Source organism: Oryctolagus cuniculus, chromosome 7 (genome assembly GCF_051225735.1).
Source record: "Oryctolagus cuniculus isolate XC-2025 breed Fujian yellow rabbit chromosome 7, ASM5122573v1, whole genome shotgun sequence".
Taxonomy (NCBI): domain Eukaryota; kingdom Metazoa; phylum Chordata; class Mammalia; order Lagomorpha; family Leporidae; genus Oryctolagus; species Oryctolagus cuniculus.
In genome coordinates, this window is record NC_142873.1 from 72,477,678 (window position 1) to 72,499,721 (window position 22,044).

General features: G+C 43.2%; 1 protein-coding gene and 1 long non-coding RNA gene across 12 annotated transcripts in view; one reads left to right on the top strand and one right to left on the bottom strand.

Annotated features, from left to right (window-relative positions):
• The window catches only part of SNX7 (sorting nexin 7), a 101,903-nt gene extending 88,098 nt beyond the window's left edge, over positions 1–13,805 (bottom strand). Inside the window, exon 1 of one of the 2 annotated variants that reach the window (XM_002715843.6) lies at positions 13,534–13,805. In XM_002715843.6, coding sequence (XP_002715889.4) covers positions 13,534–13,713 — 180 coding nt within the window. In that variant the 5' untranslated portion in view covers positions 13,714–13,805. The remainder of the gene's footprint in view (positions 1–13,533) is intronic. The other variant, XM_070077999.2, reaches the window with a different exon arrangement.
• Positions 13,806–13,836: 31 nt separating this feature from the next.
• The window catches only part of LOC103350114 (uncharacterized), a 154,468-nt gene continuing 146,260 nt past the window's right edge, over positions 13,837–22,044 (top strand). For 9 of the 10 annotated variants that reach the window (XR_016210877.1, XR_016210881.1, XR_016210879.1 and 6 more), the window contains exons 1-2: positions 13,843–13,986; positions 16,333–16,421. This is a non-coding gene — a long non-coding RNA (uncharacterized LOC103350114). Of the gene's footprint in view, positions 13,987–16,332; positions 16,422–22,044 lie in introns of all 10 variants that reach the window. The other variant, XR_016210873.1, reaches the window with a different exon arrangement.

Below are 22,044 nucleotides of genomic sequence, written 5' to 3' on the forward strand. Positions count from 1 at the left end.
TAAGCTCCATAAAAAAAGGGACACTGATATTTCTGTGGTCCTCTGAAGATCTTACTATGGATTCTATGTGGATATTTACTACAAATCAAAAACATTAATCTTAAAGGCCATAATAGCAACCACTGACAGTTTTCTAAGTGCCAGTACCTATGCATGCATTATTGCATTTAATCCCCTCAACAACCTGATGAAAATAAGCATGATTTTCATTTGTATTTTCCAGAAATAAGTTTGTGGTATAGGGATGATAAAAATTCTCCCCAAATCACTTATCTCTTCACTTATATAGCCAAGACTCTCATGCACACAGAAAAGCACCTGGTGTGTCATTTTATTCTATTTAACAAATGCTCACTGGATCGTGTGTTGGGACCTGAGCTGTGGCTACAACAGGAGCCAAGACTGGTAGAGTTCCTGCTCTCATTTTAGCTGGGTAGGAGAGGGAGCGTATAGATAATAAAGAAACATACAAATACAAATAATTCCACATTAAAGATAAGAACAAGTGTTAATAAACAAGAGGGTTACATTCCAGGGAAACTGAAGCAGTTCGCTGGGGTGAGGAGTTGAGACATGGAGCAGGAAGAACGCTTTTGGTAGAGCTATCTGAAAAGGATCCTTCAGTGAGATAAAGAGAGAAGGAGACAGTTATGTACAACACTGAGGGAAGAGGCGTCCAGTCAGAGGGACGAGAGGACCCAAGACAAGAAAGCACTTAGACTGCTCAAGAACCAGAAAGGAAACAAATGGCTACAAGAGAGAATTCTATGAGAAGTGAATGCTGTACCTGAAAATCCAAAAGTGAGACATCTGTGGCACAGTACAGGCTGACGGCCTGCATTCACTCTATTCAGACCCAACTGTAGGTTATCAATCGTAATACTGTGGTTCTATGTATGTCAATTATACTGAGACAATTTCTTGTCCAGAGGAAAATGTTCTGCTTCATGTTTAACATTCTATTTCTAAAATTTTATTTTCTTTATTCAGAAAGATCCCATATGCCAAATAACTTTGCCACAAGTCTACTGTCAGGGGTGGTATGACTGTTCCCAGTGATCCTTCTTTTTCCTGTCAGATGACTCATTGTGCAAGTTCATGGAAAAACTGATTTAAAAAGTAAGTTTATTTTGGTGCAAAAAAAAACTTTGAACTACATGAATAGTTGTTCCATAATATGAATTTTCATGAATTTTTTGAAGACTCCTATATACATGTATCTCAAGAATTTTTCAAACCCAGTTAAACTTATCTTTCAATTCCATCTTGCATGAACTTTTTAAAGTACCTTCATACTATGTGGACAATTAGAGATTTTTCCCCAGTTTAAAAGATTCATATACTAAGAATTTGCCTTTTATATCTGAGCACACATAATAAAGCTTTCATTTGAATTTTGAACAGAATTTCTATTCACTATATTTCATTTTAAATGATTAAATCTTGTTTTACATTTGAATATAAAGTTTCATATAAAATCCAAAATATGACATAAAATTACAACAAAAATATATTTCAAAAAAGATTATGCCAAATGAAAGAAACCAGACACAAAAGCCAGACATTACATTCATATGAAAGAACCCAGAGAGGCAAATCTATGCAGAGAGAAAATAGTGGATAAGTGGTTTTCCATAGTTGGGAGTGAAAACAGGGATTAACTATAAACAAGCATGATAGATCTTACTACAGGATAGGAGAGTGTTTAAAACTGGTTTACAGTGATGGTTGTACCACTCAGTTAATTTGCTTAAAAAATCATCCATCTAAAATGACTGAATTTTATGGTATATAAAATACACCTCAATAAAGCATTTATTTTTAAAAGCATGTCATATAAAAGCATTTGTTAAAGTCAAAAAATTATGATTTAATTTTAAAAACTGCTCATGTAAGCTTCTGTTCTAGTTACACACGTGTTTTACTGATTTTATGTACCTGCTAACAATGTTTATTGTCCGTTTCATTAGTACTACAGGTAATATTGTATTATCCCAACATGACGCAGAACTCTGTGCCACAGTTAATCAAACACTCCCTTTAAAACAGACAGAATCAGGGCTGACCTTGTGGCACAGCAGAAAGAAGCATCCCATATCAGAGTGCCAGTTCAAGTTCTGGCTCCTCTTCTTCTGACCAAGCTGCCTGCAAATGCACCTGAGAAAGCAGCAGAAGACGGCCCACGTACGTGGAACCCTGACACCCATGTGGGGAACCTGGAGGATTTCCAGGCTCCTGACTTTGGCTTGGCCTATCCTTAGCGGTTGTGACCATTTGAGGAACGGACCAGCAGATGGAAGACATCTTTCTGTCGCTCCCTCACTCTCTCTGTTACTCTGCCTTTCAAATAAATAAATAAATCTTAAAAAAAAAAAAAAAAAAACCTCATAGAATAAAATACACTTTGTGGTGTACATTAAGTTTAAATCTAGAGTCTTCTGACATCATTTCCCAAAATATTTCCAATAATTTCCCTCATGCCACTGATCAACCAAGCAAGCAAGAAAGCTACTGTTACCTCTGCATTTAAGAACCATAATTCCGTTTCCAATAGGTTTCCATGAATTTTTGGTTTAGAGGAGTTTTACAACATCTAATCTCCTTTCCAAATGCAACATCAGCTGTAGTTTTTACTGGTACGTATTTCTTTGCACCTACATTTACAGGCATGATGGATCTTCAAATCTCTTCTGTGAGCTACTTAAAATTCACTATTTCTCTCCTTTGCTGCCAGAGTTCCTTTTCATTGCTAGTACCAAAGCTGGCTGACTGGAACAGGTGCCATTAGCATAAAAAGATACATTTTTCCAAGTAAAAGAGATGCCTGAATGGTCTGCTTAGGTTTTATAGGCTTTGTGTTGATTTCTTCTAATATATACTAAATAGGAAATCTTTTTCAAGATTGAAGCTCAACACAGCTCTGTGTCATCCAGCAATAACATTATTCACTATTGATTAAGACCAATTTGTTTCAATTATATTTAGCATAGCATCCTGATAGGAAAATACAATACAAACTGAATTTACCGAAAACAGATCATTGGGAAATTACTATGATAATTGGGACTATAAATCCGGAATAAGCCAGAGGCCATGTCATTCATTAACATAAATACATTCTAAATATTCCAGAAATATTTAGGTCCCTAATTTCCTACCTTTAAGAAGTTAATCTATTGGAAACAGATAAGCAAAGAAGGTCTTAAAAAGATAAATAAATATGTATTTACAATCTAGAACCTATTAAGTATTCAAAACACTATCATTTCTATGTACAGACACAAAAGAAATTAGTTCTTTCTAGGAATGAAGGTTCTTAGGGAAGAGGTACTTTTACACGGGGTCATAAATAATAGTAAGGATTGTTTTCTTTACTCAACAGTAATAAGACAGAAGTAGAAAAATAAATAGTCAGCTCATGTACTGGCAAGTGAACCAATTTAGATCAGTGTTTCAGGATCTGTTTCTTTAGATCAATTTTTTTTTGAAATTATCAAGTACAATCCAATCACTTACCAATCAATCTTGCTGAAATGCAGATGCTGAGTCTCTGGGTTTAGAGAGGGTTCTGAGACTGCATTTCTAGCCAGCTCCCAGATGATGCAAAAGATTCATGGATCATAATACAAGTAGGAAGGTTCTAGAGAACAGAGTAGTCAGGGAGAAGGGATAAGAGCCAGTGCACAGCCTGATCACAGTCTTGAATGGGACAATGTGAGCAAAAGATCGGGTCTGTTGGTTCCAGAAACAGTGCTACTGGCATTTGGGATAGACTAGCAGCAGAAGATTAGAAGTGAGATGTGGTGGAGGCCCTTTTTAATGATTGTTAGAGGTAACCACATAACTACCCTGAGGTAGCAGTGGGAACAGAAAGGTACTAATTTCAGAAATTCCAAGAAGTTAAGACTATGAGGACCTTTTAGATACATGGACAGATATGGAAAGTGGGTACCCTGCACTCCTACGGCATTGTTACACTATTAAAAAATTAAATGGAAAAGACAATAGGATTGGGACTAGAAACACATGAACTGGAGAACAGAAGAACATAGTTCAGTTTGGAAATTTAGTTGAAGGATTGAGTAGGATCATCTAATTAGGACTTTCCGCTGGTATGGTTAAATGTAGCAAGTTAACAATTTCATTGGAACAGTCTCTCAATAGTGGAAAACAACAATTCAACTGCCGCACCCTCATCCAGTTTATGCTAGAACATTTGCAGTGACAGCATTCATGACTGTGCGAGGTAATACCTTTCATTTTGAAACTCTCAACTAGAAATTCCTGCTTTAACACAATCTTCTGTATATATTTTTGGTACCATGGTCCTAGTTCTGTCCTTCAAAGCTAGAAACATTTAATCTACCTAGACCATAATAACTTTCATTAAGAATGGTTAAAATAATTAATCCAAGCCTTTTGCAAGGCAAATCACTTTGTATTTACTCAAAATTTCCTCACAGCCATGGCTACCATACATATATCATCAGTGAAACACCTTTGTTCATTCTTCTTCCTGACAGTAAATGTGTGGCAAGACTGTTGCTGTGGGGGGCACTGTGGTGTAGTGGGTAAAGCCACCACTTGTAGTGCCAGCATCCCATATGGGTGCCAGTTCGCGTCCCGGCTATTCCACTTCCAATTCAGCTTTCTGCTATGGCCTGGGAAAAGAGCAGAAGATAGCCAAAATGCTTGGGCCCCTGCATCTGCGTGAGGGGCCCTGAGGAAGCTTCTGGCTTTGGACTGGTGCAGCTCCAGCCATCGTTGCCATCTGGGGAGTGAACAATCAGATGGAAGACTTTTCTCTCTCTTTCTGCCTCTGCCTTTCTGTAACTCTGCCTTTCAAATAAATAAATAAATCTTAAAAAAAAAAAAAAAGACTGTTGCTGCTTTTTGTGCCAATGGAACGCAGCGTTAATGGATTCCAGCCCTCTTTCTGTAAAGCCCGGACAAACCTCTGGCTCCATCTCAACACAGCATTCCAAAGAACAGACAGGCTCTAGCATCAAAGGTAGGAAAATATTCCTTTGCCATTTTCTGATACAGACTACTGACCTCTCTTTTAAAACACAGAGGGTGGACTAGACCTTCCAAAGTGGCATGGGCAGTCCAGATGACATAATAATTAATAATCCATAGGATCATGAAAATATAGTTTGTTTAGATTCAATCTCATGTCATTAGTGCATACTGATCTGTCACTGAAAACCAATAGGAAATAAGCAACGTTGTGGAACACCAGGTTAAGCCACTGCTTATGACACTGGCATCCGTTAACATATCAGCAGCTCAAGTCCTGGCTGCTATGCTTCCAATCCAGCTCTCTGCTTTCATGCCTGGGAAAGCCACAGCTGATAGCCCAAATGCTTGTACCTCAGCTACTCGCATGAGAGACCGAGATGAAGTTCCAGGATCCTGGCTTCAGCCTGGCCCAGCCCTGGCTACTGTGGTCATTTGGGAACTAAAGCAGCATGTAGGATATTCTCTTTCTCTCCCTCTCTTTCTCTCTCTTTCTCTTCTCTCTCCTTTTTCTGCTCTGCCTTTCAAATAATTAAATAAATACATCTTTAGGAAAAAAGAAATGGTCCTAAATAGTTTCCCTAAATTGATTTTGAAGCTTACTTATTTGTATTCATTTTACTGTTTTTCATACATGTTAACTCAAAAAGATAACTTAAGGATATTTTATCTTCTTTCTACTTAAATTACCTGTTTTGTCTCTGCCCTCCCTGCCAAATGCACAAAAGTAACACAAAAGAGGACTATGATAACAGAGAATAGAATTTCAAGTTGTATAATATAAATAGTCAAAGATTGGCTCTATTTTCTTATTATTATTATTAGTAGTAGTAATAGTATTTGAGAAGCACAAAGTTAAAGAGACAGACAAGAAGGTCTCCCATCCGCTGGTTCACTTCCCAAATGACCCAATGTCCAGGGTTGGGCCAGAAACTCAATCCAGGTCTCGCACTTAGGTGGCAGGGACCCAGCTACTTGAGCCATCACCTGCTGCCTCCCAGTGTTTGCATTAGCAAGAAGCTTGGAGCAAGAGCAATGCTGGGACTCAAATCCAGACACTCTGATATAGAATGTGGATATTTTAACCAGCATCTTAACTGCTAGGCCAAATTCCCACTTCTATTTTCTTTGTTAAATTGGTTTCATTTGTTTTAGGCATCAAAATGGAAAGGTCCACTGGTCCAGAATCACAATGTAGGCTCTAAAAAAATAGGAATATACATTTATATATATTATTTAGTCCTCATATTTGTTATCCATGCTTTTTGTATAGATGTACTGAACAATCTGAGGCAATGACATTAAGTAACTTCTAAGTAAGGACTCAGAAGGCTGCTAATGTTTTACAGACTACCAGCTATCATTACAGTTACCATGGTTATGTACCAAACCATTCCCAAATTTACTGGTATAAAACAATTTTATGGTTCTATATCTCATGATGCTTGCTGGTCTACCAGGCCAGGCACGCACCCAGCACTCAGCAAGGGCTTCTCATCTCTCTTTCATTATCCTTGTATGTGAGGTCTTCTCCAAGAAGATTCAAAGGCTGAACATGCCTGGATGATGGGGATGAATCTATAGAAACCCCTTCCCTGGCAAGCATGCTACTTAATACTGGACGGTGCCTGGCATTTAGAGCTGGGGCTGCTGACGGGAGCATTTGTTTTCAATGTAATCCGGGCTTCCTCACAGCATGGAGGCCTTACACTGCATTTCTTACAAAGTAACTCCAAAGAAAAGCAGTGTTCCCACTGGACAAAGTGGAACCTGCACTGGGCTTTTATGAAACTGCACAGCATCACTTCCACCATTCCCTGTTGTTGACTTGATGTTCTCAGAAGCGGAACAGCAGTCAAAGCTTATGCTAGTCAAGGTTTACTGGGGGCTTATGCTCCAGCACTTGGGCGACCACACAGCGGGATGATGCTCCACTGACTGATTTTCAGAAGACAGCTGAACAGAGTGGTATACTGGACTGGGGAGGGGTGGCCACACCCTCATCAATCTCTGGCTCAACACCCTGAACACATGGCACTTTGCTTTGCATCTAGCTTGGTGCTTCTTGCATGCGCTGGTGCTTCTTTTGATACAACATGATCAAAATGGTGCTGCGGCTCAATACCAGCACCCCCCCCCCCACCTCCAAGAAGGGCAAATATCATACTGGGCTATTCTGGACATGCGTGTGAGCTGGGAAAGTCCCTAGCAGGCCAGTAGTGGTGTTTTGCAATTAGAGTCTGGAAAGCCCTTGTTTCCTAATAGATTTGAAGTTAGGAAAAGCAGCCTGTAGTCCGATGGATACGTGGTAGGGTCCGAGGGGATTGGCTTTGTGATTTCTGTTTCTTTCTTACCTCATTATACTCAGAGTCATCACACTTTTACCAATTTTTGAGGAAAGGAGCACAGGCCTCATTTCTTGACAGCAGGTAGTTGACATATAGAAAAGCATGTGGAATGGGAGACACTGAGTGGCCATCTTTATCCAAAGCTATACTCCACACATTTGTGCTATCATCTCCCATCCAGCTATCCTTTGCCCCAGGAAGTTACCCCTTACAGATGACATCTCTTTAGCAGGTCATCCAGTGGGGGCGGGAGATCCAATGGCAAAAAGAAATGAGCTGAAAGAACACACACTGTCTACATCTCGCTGTAAATCTATTCCTTTGCAAGCGGGCCCTCCTCCATACCTCCACTTCTCTCTGGATTCAGGCAAAACTAATTCCACTTCCTGTCCCTTTAGAGCTAGGGATACCTATGACTTTTGTTGAGATAAGACTCTAAGTGCCTCAGTACCCCTTTTTGTTTGTGAACTCTACCAGTGATTAATAAATAGTCCCTAAATAAATTGTCAATTAGACCATTAGAGAGAATTCTGATTTTTACCGGGGCAATGATTGATACAGGACACAACTGAAACTAAGTAGAGACTGGACTGCTCAAAGACCAATGTGAAGACTTAAAAGGGTTTTCAGCAGCTTCTAAGCACTTTTACTGAATTGTTGAATAGTGCAATGATGTCTCTGTATTACGATTTAGAATTTCCAGATTGACAGATATCACACACAGAGAGATATCTGTGGGTGTGGATAGCAATGTGGAGGGGCAGGGATTTGGTTTCAGCACCCCTCTTCCCACCCCCATGCTCAAATCCCTTATGTAAAATGGCACATCACTGGCAGATAACCTCCAGAAATCCTACTGAATAGTTTAAATTATTCCTAAATGACTTATAATAACTAACACCATATCAATGGCAATAGTTGTTACTATATTTTTAGGGAAAAGCGACAAGAAAAAAGTCTGTACATGCTCTGTACAGATGCAATTTTTAAAAAATTTCCAATCTGTGCTTGGTGGAGGTCACATACAGAACCTACAGATACAGAGGATGACCACCTATACACATACACACACACACACACACACAGACACACACACACACACACATGCATGTATGGGTACATGTATACTGGATTTATCAACAATTATAACTGTAAATAGCCATTTCAACAATTTTATGAATGACTTTTTTCAAAACTCTTCTCAAATAAACATGCCTGTTGTTTATTCCTCATTTACTATAAAACAACCTTGAGGGCAGGTGTCTGCACACAGATATCCCATATGATCCCTGGTTCAAGTCCTGGCTGTGATGCTTCTGACCCAGCTCCCTGCTAACGGGCCTGGGAAGGCAGCAGAAGATGGCCCAGGTGCTTGGGCCCCTGCCACCCACATGGGAGACCGGGATAGAGTTCCAGACTCCTGGCATCAGCCTAGCCCAGTCCAAGCCATTGCTGCAACTTGGGGAGTGAATCAGCAGATGAAAGATATCTCTATCTCTCTCTCTGTCTTTACTCTCCCTCTCTTTGTAGTCCTGCCTTTTAAATAAATAAATCTTCAAAAATAAAAATCTTGGGGCTCACAACTGTTCTACAGTTTTAGTTACCAGCTAAGATGCCTGCATCCCATATCAGGGAGCCTGGGTTCAAGTTTCAGCTTTGCTCCATATTCCAGCTTCCTGCTAATGCACACCTTAGGAAGCTGCGGGTGATGGTTCCAGTGGTTGGATCCTTGCAGCCAATGTTGGAGTCTTGGATTGAGTTCCCAGTTCCTCCTTTGGTATGGCCCAGCCCTAGTTTTTGGCATACATTTGCAAGCAACTGAATCAAAGAATGGGAGCTCTCTCTTTCTCTGTATGTATGTCTGTTTCTAATATTTGAAAGCAGTTAGAGAGAGAAGGGGAAAAATGGAGAGAGAGGGAGATATCTTCCATCCACTGGTTCACTCTCCTAAAAGTTGGGCCAATGGATGGGCCCAGGCCAGGCCAAAGCCAGGAGCCTAGAATTCCATCCAGGTCTTCCATGTGGGTGGCAGGGACCCAAGCAGTTGGCTGTCTTCTGCTCCTTTCCCAGGTGCATTAGCAGGGAGTTTGATTGGAAGCACAGCACAAACTGGTGCTCATGTGGGATGCAGGCACTGGAAGAAGTGGCTTAACCCACCACACAAGAACACTTGCCCCTGATCACTTCTTTCAAGTATTTATGAACAAAAGACTCAATAATTCACCTTGTGGGTTTGCTGGAGATTGAAATTAAGCATGCTGGTCTATACTGCCCAGAAATTCCTTTTTTTGTCCATTATTTTTAAAAAAAGGATATTTGGGGCCGGCGTGCTGTGGCAAAGTGGGCTAAGCCTCCACCTGCAGTGCTGGAATCCCATATGGGTTCTGGTTCAAGACCTGGATACTATTCTGATCCAGCTCTCTGCTATGGCCTGGAAAAGCAGTAGAAGATGGCCCACATCCTTGGGTCCCTGCACCCGCATGAGAGAACTGGAAGAAGCTCTTGATTCCTGGCTTTGGATTGGCTCAGCTGTGGCTGTTGCGGCCATTTGGAGAGTGAACCAGCAGATAAAGGACCTTTTTCTCTGTCTCTCCCTCGCTCTGTCTGTAACTCTACCTCTCAGATAAATAAATAAAATCATTAAAAAAATTTTTAAACAGGATATTTACCTATCTCTATTTTGTGTGCAGCAGTCCTACATTCCAAGACAGCTCAAAGTTGAGCAGCTGTGATGAGGAAGATTACATGCATAAAGTCCCTGATAACCAAATCTCACTTTATGGTCCACAGGACCTTTAAAGAGACCAATAACAGGAGCTACCCTTTACTGAGCACCAGAAAAGCATGATAGTGCCCATTATGATCTATGTAGGTAAGCTGTGTTTCAACTGCTGCTTTTGCTACACATTACAGTGTATAATAAAAATAAAGCAATTCGTGTTATCTTGATATATTATTTTCCCCAAAAGGAAAATGTTTTCCTTGAAGTATAATGAAACTGGCCCTTTTTCTCTAGTTAAATTTTTCTAAGCCTCATTTCACTTTGGCCTAGTTCTTACACAAGTCTTTAATATGCCACTATTTATATCTTTTTTCTCTTCATGTGTTTTATTGTTTCTAGATCACCAGTCATCTTCTCCTCCCTTCTAACATCTATACTTACTCTTTCAAATCAATAGCATCTGCAGGTCTCCTGAGTTTGACATCATTCTCTCCTCAGTGGATTATTTGCAAACTCAAAACACCATTTGGTTACACTTTCCATTCATCTTCACTTCTAGGGCCATTTAGACTGTCTTCTCCCCTAAATTGCCAGATTGTGATAGCCAGAATTGAATCTTGCATGTTTTTCTAAGAACACATAGCACAACATATTTTATAAAACTATGTATTTCTAATGTATTGTAGGAAGAAAAGGAATAATAAAGCAAAGTTCATATTCTTTTAAAAAGTCTGGAGGAGGATAACAGAAATACTTTTACAAATCATCTAAAGGAGGAGCAGGGAATGTTTTTTCTGCCTGGGGCCATTTTGATATTCATATCATTCATAGGCCATGCAAAATTATCGACTTAAAAGTTACCCTGCTATTGGGGCCGGCTCCTCAGCATAGCAGGTTAAGCCTCTGTCTGCTGTGCCAGCATCCCATATGGTGCCGGTTCAGGTCCTAGCTGCTTCACTTCCTATCAAGCTCCCTGCTCATGAGCCTGGGAAAGCCATGGAAGATGGCCTAAGTCCTTAGGTCCCCAAACTCCCATGGGAGACCTAGAAGAAGCTTCTGGCTCCTGGCTTTGGCCTGGTCCAGCCCTGATTGCTTTGGCCATTTGGGGAGTGAAACAACACATGCAAGATCTCTCTCTCTGTCTTTCTCTGCCTTTCAAATAAATGAGTAAATATAAATTTTTTAAAAATTAGCCCGCTATAGATTAGTTGAATTTCGACTCCCACCTACGGTTGCCTTGACAGGGCCAGACCAAAGGATTCTGCAGGCCTTACATGGCCCATGGGCCAGACTGTACCTACCCCATCTAAGGGAATAAAGAGGCTACAAATGTGAATGCAAACTGAATATGAAAGTGGTGGATGTTAAAGTACTTGAGGACAGAAACAGACTGCTACATAAACAATTGTTAATTAATATCCTTGGGTGGACTGACTGCAGTGGACTTCTAGAGAGAAGCAGGCTAAAAAGTGGGAAGAGGAAAGGATAGGCAAATGGAGACTGCCTTGCATTTGCTTGTCTAACGATGGTTTATGGCTGAAATTCTTAACTTACTGTAACATAAGTAGATGGTCAGTTTTAAAGTTTCTCAAATACAGTGACCTTTCCAAACTTTGAACACTATTATGCCCTTAGCTCAATCTACATGGCCAGTTTAAGTTATACAACATGAACAAGCAAGGTAGATCCAGCTGTACTAGCCTGAGGCTCTCTTTTAAAAAGAATACAAAATTTGGCAGAAAAACCAAATTTTACTTAGAAATCTCAATAGATGAACCTGACCATGCAGATCTAGATTTCCTACTCTGAGGCAGCTTTAGGTGATTTATCAGAAGTGCTCCTGGTTGCAACCTGGCTTGTCCATTCCACCTAAAACAGCCGCAACTCCAGCAACTCCAAACATTGCCAGAGGCCAGGGGAAGAAGAGTTGGAAGCTTGAATTTCATCAGCTTCGCCCATGCCCACCTCTGACCTCACGAACACAGTAATTCTCAAGAGCTGGCTGGGACTCTTAAGAGAGACCACCCATTGGGTTAGGGTTAAAACAATTCCAGATGATTCTGATACACAACTGCCACTCCCAGCACTCCACGCCCCCCAGCACACACACACACACTGTTGCCAGTTTCCCAATGCATAGCCATGAAGTAAGACCCACAGACTTAAAGGGCAAAAAAAAAAAAAAAAAAAAAAAAAGAAGAAGAAATCAACCAACTGCCCAATTGTCCCAGATCTGAACATAAAGGATATGTGAAATGTAAGACAGTGTTAACCTTTTACAACCAATGTAAAATAACTGCATTATTTTATGATGTAAATAAACTAAAAAGTCAGGAGACAGACACCCTGAAATCTAGACTAGGACTGGGCCTACCATTCCATTTATTCCCTAAGAAAACATAAATCCCACACATTCCTTTGGGAGTGAGCATATGTGTGCTCCCTGTCTTACTTGGGCTGGCTCTCCCATCGCCAGGGCAGCTGTGAGGTCTGAAGGCTGCTGCACCCAGCATCTCAGGGTAGCATCTGACTACTGCACAGCCTTCTTCACAACAAGATTCCGAGCGGAACTCAAGTCTTCTTCAAGCAGCATCTGCAGACTGGAGTTTCAGCCAACCGCCCCACTGGCATTTTTCTTTTCCAAAAGTCTTTAAGAAATGATAACCATCAGTCTACCCACACCAAAATTCTACAAGAAAACGCCAAGAAGTCAATTTCCCCGCAAGTCTAACACAAGCTTGGAAGGGCATGTGGTACTAGACTTCCAGTGGGAAAGGAAGGGAAAACAAAACGAAAGCGCTGGCTGTGGGCTTGGTGGCCCCAGCGACCATCTGCAAAGTCCTGGGCTGAGCAGCCCAGGGGCTTCCTGTGAGCCTGATTCCAGCCGCCGCCTCCTGTTGGGGGGATGGCCTCGCACCCATTCCCGCTGGACTGGAGACACGCCTCGGGTGTCACCCAAGTCTCCAATCCACAACCAGCAGCACGAAATCAAAATAATGTCTCTTCGCTCAGCTGATCTCTCTCCCGGAGTCCAGGGCTGGCCAGCCCCCGAAAAGAAGCTGGTAAGGGCGAGGGCAGTTTCGGGCCGCCAGCCTCTGGGGTACGGGTACTGTCGAGAGATGTCCGTGTCAGCGAAGCGCAGAGCGAAACAAATCACAACTTTGCACACTCCACGGAGCACGGCCCTGCGGAGCGGAAGGTCAAAGTGCGGAAAAGGGAGCGGCTACAGTTGGGAACCCCGCGGGGACGCAGCCCCGGGTGCCAGGAGAGAGTCCCGGAGGGGTCCCACAGCCTGGGGCTGGCCGCACCCACCTCCAGCCCCGAGCCTCCGCGCGGGGAGGGCGGGCGCGCGGGAGGCAGCCGCCAGCGCAGCGGTGACAACTCGCGGAGTTGCCTCGGAACTTTCCCGGGACGCGCCGCCGCCGCCGCCGCCGCCGCCCTCACCTTACTGAACACCTCCAGGTCGTCCTCGTCCTCGTCTAGATCCAGCACCTCAGACTGCAGCAGGGCGGAGGAGCCGCTGCTGCCCGCGAAGGGGGCGCCGCCCCCCGGGCTCTCCCCGTCGGCGCCCCCGGCCGGGAGGCCCGAGGAGCGCGCCTGAGATGCCCGGCGCTCGCCCTCCATCCCGAGAGTGCGCGCCCGGCCGCCGCCGCCGCCGCCAGCCCGGCACCCCCGAGCGTGCCCATTGGCTCCCGCGCATCCTGCGCCTCCCCGGCCGGCCCCGCTCCAGCCCCTCGCCCGCTGCGCAGACGCGGAACTGCCGGGGCCAGCGCCCGGCCGGGCAGGGTGGCCGCGGGCCGGAGTGCGTCCCCGCCCGGCCTGAAGCTGGCGAGAGGGTAGGGGTGGGACGGTGGGGCTGCCGGCGCGGGTTGGGAGAAGGCCGACCGCCCCTGGAAGGTAAGAGACGGGCGGCCCGCACTGTCCCAGCCGACTGTTTCCGCGGCGGCGGGCTCTGGGAAAGAGGCCACCGAGCAAAGCGTCCGCTTCGCGGGATCCACAGCGAGGCTGGCAGGCAGAGAGGAAAAAAATAAAAAAATCTGTGTTTCCTGTGGTTAATGGTTGCCTGCCTTCTTGGTTGTGATTTTCGAGTCTGTCCCTGTTCACCTAATGTAAAAATAACAAACATGAAAACCTCCTCATTTTGTGATCGATTTTAAACCCAGTAACAGGCCCGCGGTCATTTCACTATCAAACAAAGGAAGCTGAGATCTAAAAACTGCCTTCAGCCACTTTCAAACGCGTCTTTACTCCAGGAAGTCTTCCTGAAGTTGATGAGCAAGAATGTTCTTAAGAGCCAAGAGCAGCCAGCGGGGCTGGACGCTGCTGGGGAAAATGATCTTCAGCCCTTGCTCTGCCAGTGCACAGCTATAATTTTTCAGTTGCAACATTGTTATTTAAACAAAAATAAGTGAACTCCAAAAATAGTGGAAGATCAAATGCAAAGTGGAGTATTTTTAAAACATCAGGTTTTCTCATTTACTGCTTTTCATCCCGTCTCCTCCATAAGCCCTGTCTAAACTTTTCTAAAAAATTAAAGACTATATGTAGGAAAGCCCTATTTGGGTAAGTGGAGAATACCTTCATTTCTGATCCGAGGACATGGTCTTAATAATGTACAACCGCTTAACCATTCAAAAGTACCTCTCGTTGGCTTCAGGACAGGGACCCACCTTGTAGTCAGGTTAGTCATTGGCCAAAGAACATCCACACTTGTTCTTGACCTTTCTGGTTCCCTACCCGTCTGTCCCATCTCTTTCAGAAAGACTTGCCAAGTGACAATTGGTTCCCAATTCAACATTTAGTTTTAGTCTGTCTTACAGATTGGATTTGTTTCATACATGTCTTACATCCCTTAGTAAACAATAAGATTTATAGGTCAAAGATCACAATATGTATTGATAAACCACAGTATCACACGTATGCACTCAAATAGTCTCTGCTAAGGCTTATAAGGAATACAAGTTATTGAAACACTGTTTTTCCTGTCTAAGTTCCTTCTGGCTAGTGAGGCAGATTCAAGATCTCCTAATTGCAGTGTAAACCAGGAAATTCTTAATGATACCATGACTCACAGAATTCCCAGGAAGCATAGAGAACAAACAAGACCAGAAAGTGGCCAGACCAAGCCAGAGCTGCACAGCCCGGCTCACAGGCAAAACCGTACCACAGAACCAATGGCACAGGCTTTGCTGCCACCATTGCCTGGTATTAGATGCCACACCTCCTTCACATACTGCCATTGACACCTGTGGCACCACATTTCAGGTGTTAGCCCTGACTCTAGTACCATAGCTGCCTTTGAGAATCTCACCTGCTGTTGCTGCCACAAAAAAAAAAAAAAAAAAATCCCCACAATTCCATTTCTCTGTGTTGTTAGGTGTAGATTCAAAATCCCAGAGGAAGGGTATATCTTTAGCTTACAGGTAAGATGCTCAGATCCCATGTTGTAGCTCTGGATTCAAAGCTTAGTTCCAGCTCCTGACTCCAGCTTCCTGCCAGTGCAAACCCTGGAGGCAGCAGTGGTGGTTAAAGTAATTGGGTTCCTGCCAACTACATGAAAGACCTGGATGGAGTTTCCTGCTCCCAGGCTTCAGCCTGGCCCAGCCCCAGCCAGTGTATGTGGGGAATAAACCAGTGGATGACAATTTATGTCTCTCTCTCAGCCTGCTTTTTTTTTTTTTTAAGATTTATTTTATTCATTTGAACAACAGAATTACAAAGAGGTAGACACAGAGAGAGAGTTCTTCCATCTGCTGGCTTCCCCCTAAATAGCCACATTGGACAGAGCTGAGCCAATCTGAATCCAGGAGCCAGGAGCTTCCTTGGGGTCTCCTACGAGGGTGCAGGGGCCCAAGGACTTGGGCATCCTCTGCTGCTTTCCCAGGTGCATTACCAGGGATCTGGATTGGAAGTGGAGCAGCCAGGACTCGAAGCAGCACCCATATGGTGCTGCACCAAAGCGTCGACACCTCTCTAAGCCTCTTAAGTAGATAAATTTTTAAAAATTACAAAAAAGAAAAGTGGAGTTTATGTCTGCTTGGCCAAGTGGCCAAGTCTTATGAAGAGAGACTTGTGCAGAGAATTTTCTAAGCAGAAAGTCCATACTGATGCTGGTCAGGAAAGAAAGAGAAAGACAAAGATCCCTACTATAGTCTATGATTTTGGCTGTCCAATATTGATAAACTTTCTCCACATACTTCCCGTAAAAAATAAGAAAACACTGTTTTTATTTAATCCTCACAGGCATCCTATGATACAGTTGCTGTTACTACCATTCCCATTTTGCAGACAAAAATTGATGATGAACAGAGAAGCATGATATCTTACCCAAGGTAAGTAGTAAGTGGTGAGTGATTTATTGTTCACTGAACAGAATGCTATATACTTTGACTCTGAAAATAGAAAAGGAAATCTATAAAAATATTTGCAGTTTCTCAGTTCTTGAAAATTATCAGAAAAGATAATGCTCTAATCCTTCCACCACAAATCCTGAAAAACTGTAATAAGAATCTAAATTCACGGGGCTAGCAATGTGGTATAGCAGGTAAAGCCACAGACAGCAATGCTGGCATCCCATGTGAATACCTGTTCATTTTCTGGCTGTTCTGCTTCCAATCCAGCTCCCTGCTAATAGCCTGTGAAAAGCAGCAGAAGAGGGACCAAGTGCTTGGACCCCTGCCACCCACATGGGAGGCCCAGGTGAAACTCCTGGCTCCTGGCTTCAGCCTGGCCTAGTACTGGTCATTACCAGTGAACCAGTGGATTGAATATATCCTCTCTTTCTCTAACTCTGGGTTTCAAATATATGTCTTTTTTTTAACTTTTATTTAATGAAAAATATATAAGTCTTAAAAAAAGAAAGAATCTTTAAATTTATGGCTGAGCCTGCAACAAAGCAGTTGATTTCTAAGGACAGGAAACAAACTAACCTCAAGTGAAAGCTAGGGAATTAAGTAGATACTCTGCCCACAAGGTAGAATGGGTCTTAATAAATGCTTGAGTTTGAACTTTCTTGAAGATATAGTAGAAATATAAACTTGTAAAATATTCAGTCAGTAACAAAATACTCCTGGGTCTCCCTGGGCTGCATGCAGGAAAGACACCTAAGTCCTAACCCTGAACTGGGAAGTGAGAGTTTCTGAGTTAGTGATAATCTGGGATCCTTGACATCATCCAACAAATAATCTCTTTCTTAGCACAATTCTGAAGAAGTTGCTACAGGTAATGCCATACTGCAGATGAGATCACAATTCAAACTTAAAAACTTCCAAGGAAAGAATCGACCATTACAGAAGCATCATACAAAGCTATTAGAAAAAAAAGGACAGCCTCAAAGAACTTTACATAAGGAAAAAATATACAAAAATATATTAAATGAATTTTTAAAACTCCAAGATGCTATTTAAAAAGTTGAGAAATGAAAAATATAGACATTGTGCTAGCTGTTCCATGTTTTCCTCTAAGTTGATTCTTGTCACCTGCTTTATGAGAGTGGAAAGGAACCTGTGAATAGTTCGTCTTTACCATTTGGTAAATGTTAGACTTTGTGAGTAAAGAACCTAGAGAGATCCTAGAGGAAGCTTGTCTTCTTCCTCTTGCTGGTGTGGTCTCTGGCGCTCATTTTTCTGAACTGCTCAGTGAGAGTCCTGAAATGCACAACTTTCTTTGGTGATCAACTCACTGTAAAAATGTCCTGTGGGGGCACAGTCTAGAGACAGATATTGTGGGCCTCCCCCCACCCGGCCGTGTGGCTGTACCCCCTCTACCTTTAGTCCCGAGCATGGATGCACAGCAGGGGCACTAGAATCCAGGCTTTGCATGACCTCTGTCTTGCACAGCCAGCCAGTGCTGACTCTGCACCAGACTCTGAGAGAGAACCCCTCAAGTGTCTGGTCCTGACAGTGTCCAACAGGCAGCAGCTTTTCCTGGCACTCAGCAAGTTTTGTGGTCCAGCACTTCCCAGAGGTCATATTTCCAGCATGTCCCACCAGTGAAATACCTAATTGACTTCTCCACTATTCAGGAGTCACAATGGTATTCTTTCTAATGACATCAAGATTTCAGGCCTGGCAAAGCTGGACTTGACTTTGGGTATTTATCTTAGCACTAAGGGGATGATCACACTTTATATCTGCTGTTGGTATATTTGATAGAACTTTTAACTCTCTCATTATTCTAAATCCCTGTTAATAATGTTTATATAAAACTTTACCTGTTCAAATGACTAGATGGCACCTGTCTCTTGAGTAGACTCTGAACAATACAGAATATTACCAGGAATTACTCCAGCTAAATCTGCAAAGTTGGCATTCTGGGGCTGGTACTGAGGTGCAGCAGATAAAGCCACTGCCTGCAGTGCCAGCATCACATATGGGTGCTGGTTCAAGTCCCAGCTGCTCCACTTCTGATCCAGCTCTCTGCTGGTGGCCTGGAAAGGCAGTGGAGGATGGCCCAAGCACTTAGGCCGCTAAATCCACATGGGAAACTTAGAAGAAGTTCCTGGCTCCTGGCTTCCTATCAGGTCGTGTCTGGCCATTGCAGCCATTTGGGGAGTGAACCAGTGGGTGGAAGATGTCTCCCTCCCTCCCTCCCTCCCTCTTTCTTGCTTTCTTGCTTTCCCTATCTATCTATCCATCCATCCATCCATCCATCCCTCCCTCCCTCCCTCCCTCTCTCTCTGTATAACTCTGCCCTTCAATGAATAAGTAAATCTTTTTTAAAGGCTTACAATGGCATTCTGAGAACCTCCTTACCACCAGCTGACTGAGGAAGAAAACCCTTGAGTGTATTCCCCATTTGCAAGCCCCACCTGAAAGTGGGCAGCTGCATCTGAATGGGCCCACTCAAGGGTAAACCTGAAGGACAGGGTTGAAGGAAAATCTCCTCATTGGTCAGAACTTAAAATGTAACATTTGGTCATCTACTAAGTCTGGAGAGAGAGATGACCAGAAATACAGGCCCATGATTAATTCATAGGCAGTTGCAAATGATTTTGTTGGATGATCAGGGAGGGACTTAGAAGGAATAGTTTGGGATGACTGGTGAATAGGGAAGTTAGTCAAGTATATGGATAGACATTTCAGAATGCAACAGACTCAGGTATCCATGGCTGTGAAGTGCCCATTAGAGTACAACTACTATGCAGGAGCTTCTTAATGATTAAGTGGACAAATTGTGCCTTCTGGGCTGTCAGTCAACCTTTCTCCCTGTCATCAATGCCTTACTGGGTCTGTGAACCAATGGCTATAGTGGCTGGAATGGAGTCTGTGCATGAGCTCAGCAGCATGAAAATCTTTTCACCCAAGCTCTTCTGGCTACTACTGCTGTCATGCACCTAATGTGCCAACAGAACAGTTAACATTTATCTCTCAATGCCGAATCATTCCTGAGGTGTGAGGTCCATGTCAATGGTCTCATGGCAGCTTGATTAGGTGGGATGTCTCCCTTCATGGAATAGAATAGAATGGAATAGAGATTCATTCTCACTGAAATAGACACATTCTGGATGTGAATTTGCCTGCATTGCCAATTCTGTTTCTGCCACCACTACCACCCCACGGATTAAGAGTGTTTTATTTACCATGATGACAATCCACACAGCATTACATTTTGCCAAGGAATATAACTCACATCGAAGGAAATTATCACGGGCTCATGCACATGGAATCAATTTTTCTTATCATATATTTTATAACCTGGAAGTGATGGGCTTACTGAAGACTCAGTTGCGGTGCCATTTGGGAGACAGCATCTTGAAATGGGATTCTGTTCTACCTTAGTGGGTACAGGGTCTCATATACAGTGCATCAAAATCCTTTCTATGATGCTGTGTCCTCCACAAGTAGGAAACATAGGCACAAGGATCAAGGAGGTTGAGAGTGACTCGTCTTCCTGTTACACTGAGAATATAGCTGCAGAATTTTGCTTTCCACCCCCTTTCTCTGGCCCAGAAGTGAGTTGTACTCTTTTGTTCACACTCATTGACCAGAATAGATCAGATGAATCCACTAAACCTAAAGTTGTCATGAAAAACAATCATATCGTATGCTCAGTAGGCAGAGGGTCAAAAAATACTTAAATAGTACAAATGACAGCTTTTACCTGAAAGCACTTAATTCTAGGTGATTAACATGAGCTAGTGACAAGCTAATGGAGGGTTCATAACCCCAAGCCTGTGATTAATACCCAATTATCTCCGAGTATAAAACTCTTTATATTATATTTCTTTCTGGCTTAGAAAACTCAGGCATATATTTTAAATTATTAACTTCAATTTATTCATCAACAAAGTTGGGATAATTAATAGCATGTACTTCAAAGTTATGAGGATCAAAGAACCTAATATAAGTGAAATCATTGTGAATTAAAGATATATACTAGTCTTAATCATTTTATTACTATTACTACTAGCATGTGGTTGCCATATATACCTTTAATATCATTCATTTAACCATTAGTATGTGGTTGCCATTATTTCATTTAGACTCCCAAGCAGCACTGCTTGGGTTAGTGCCTATGATGCAATATAATGCTTTGCTGCTTTGACTACAATATGTGTTTTTAAAAAAGATTTCCATTACTATTATGGCATACTAGCAATTTCAAGTCCTCTGCCATTTTTTGGAATAAAGAAATAACCTAATGTGTTAGGATACCAAGGCAACATAATTTTAAACATTAACCAAGCAAAACCTAAAGGATATGGATTATGCGTGTAATTCCATGACCTACAATGGCCTGCTTTTTTTTTCTTGAAAAATGAACCAATAATCCTATCAAAAGCAGGAATTTATGAATGATCTTCATTAAAAACAAGAAATGGGTGGATTGTGGTGCAGGGGATGGGGGCAGTTCTTCCAATGCAATGTTCTGCTAATGCATACTGGAGGAAGCAGATGATGGCTCAAGTGTTTGCCTCCTGCCAACCACACAGGAGATGTGGGTGTAGTTTTGGGCTCCTGGCTTTAACTTGGCCCTACCCTGACTACTGTTGGGCATTTGGGGAATGAACCAGTGTGTCGCTCCCCCTCTTCGTGGAGGAACGACACTGAACCCTGCCTAGGCTTCATATCCGAGTCACGGCACCATTATGTCGCTCCCCCTCTTCGTGGAGGAACGACACTGAACCCTGCCTAGGCTTCATATCCGAGTCACGGCACCATTATGTCGCTCCCCCTCTTCGTGGGGGAGCAACACTGAACCCTGCGCTGTTCTTTCGTCTGCTCGGCCCTCCCCGGGTTTGCTGCTGGTTCTTCCCGGGTTGGCTACTATCCCTTCCACCTCCATGGAAGGGCAGTTCCCCCTGGCCGCATTCCCCACTTCCGCAGGGGAGCGGCACACCGCCGGCCGGCTCTTCTCGGGGGCTGCACAGGTTCCCTTAGATGTTCCCCATAGATGTTCCCGGTGCATGCCGTCTCTCTCCTCCCTTATAGTCCTCTTCTGCCAATCCCAACTCGGCTGCCCACACGCCGAGTACGCTGCTCTCCAATCAGGAGCAAGTCCTACAGTTTATTAGTTGAACTGGAGGCAGCTGTGCGGAAGCTGTTTACTTCTCTCCCAGCGCCATATTGTGGGAGAGCAGATGCATAGAATAAGTCTTAATTCCAGCAACTCAGTCCAGTCCGGATTGCTCCCCACAGATCCCCCTTTCTTTTTATTTTTGGCGTTGATACGCGCCTGTCTTCGGTGTCCCGCGGCACACACTCTGCTCTACTTGCTAGAGTTGCCACAGGCTCTTACAAGTCCTATCAATCAGGCAAACCGAATCCGGGTCCTCTCTTCGCCATGTTGTGAGGAGGTTTTTAGGCGCTGATGCGTGCCTGTGTTCGGTGCCCTGCAGCGCATGCTCTGCTCTGCTAGAACTGCCTGCAGGTGCTTACAAAACCTATCAGGCAAACCGAATCCAAGCCTTCTCATTGCCGTATTGTGGGGGAGACTTATTAGTGTTGGTTCGTG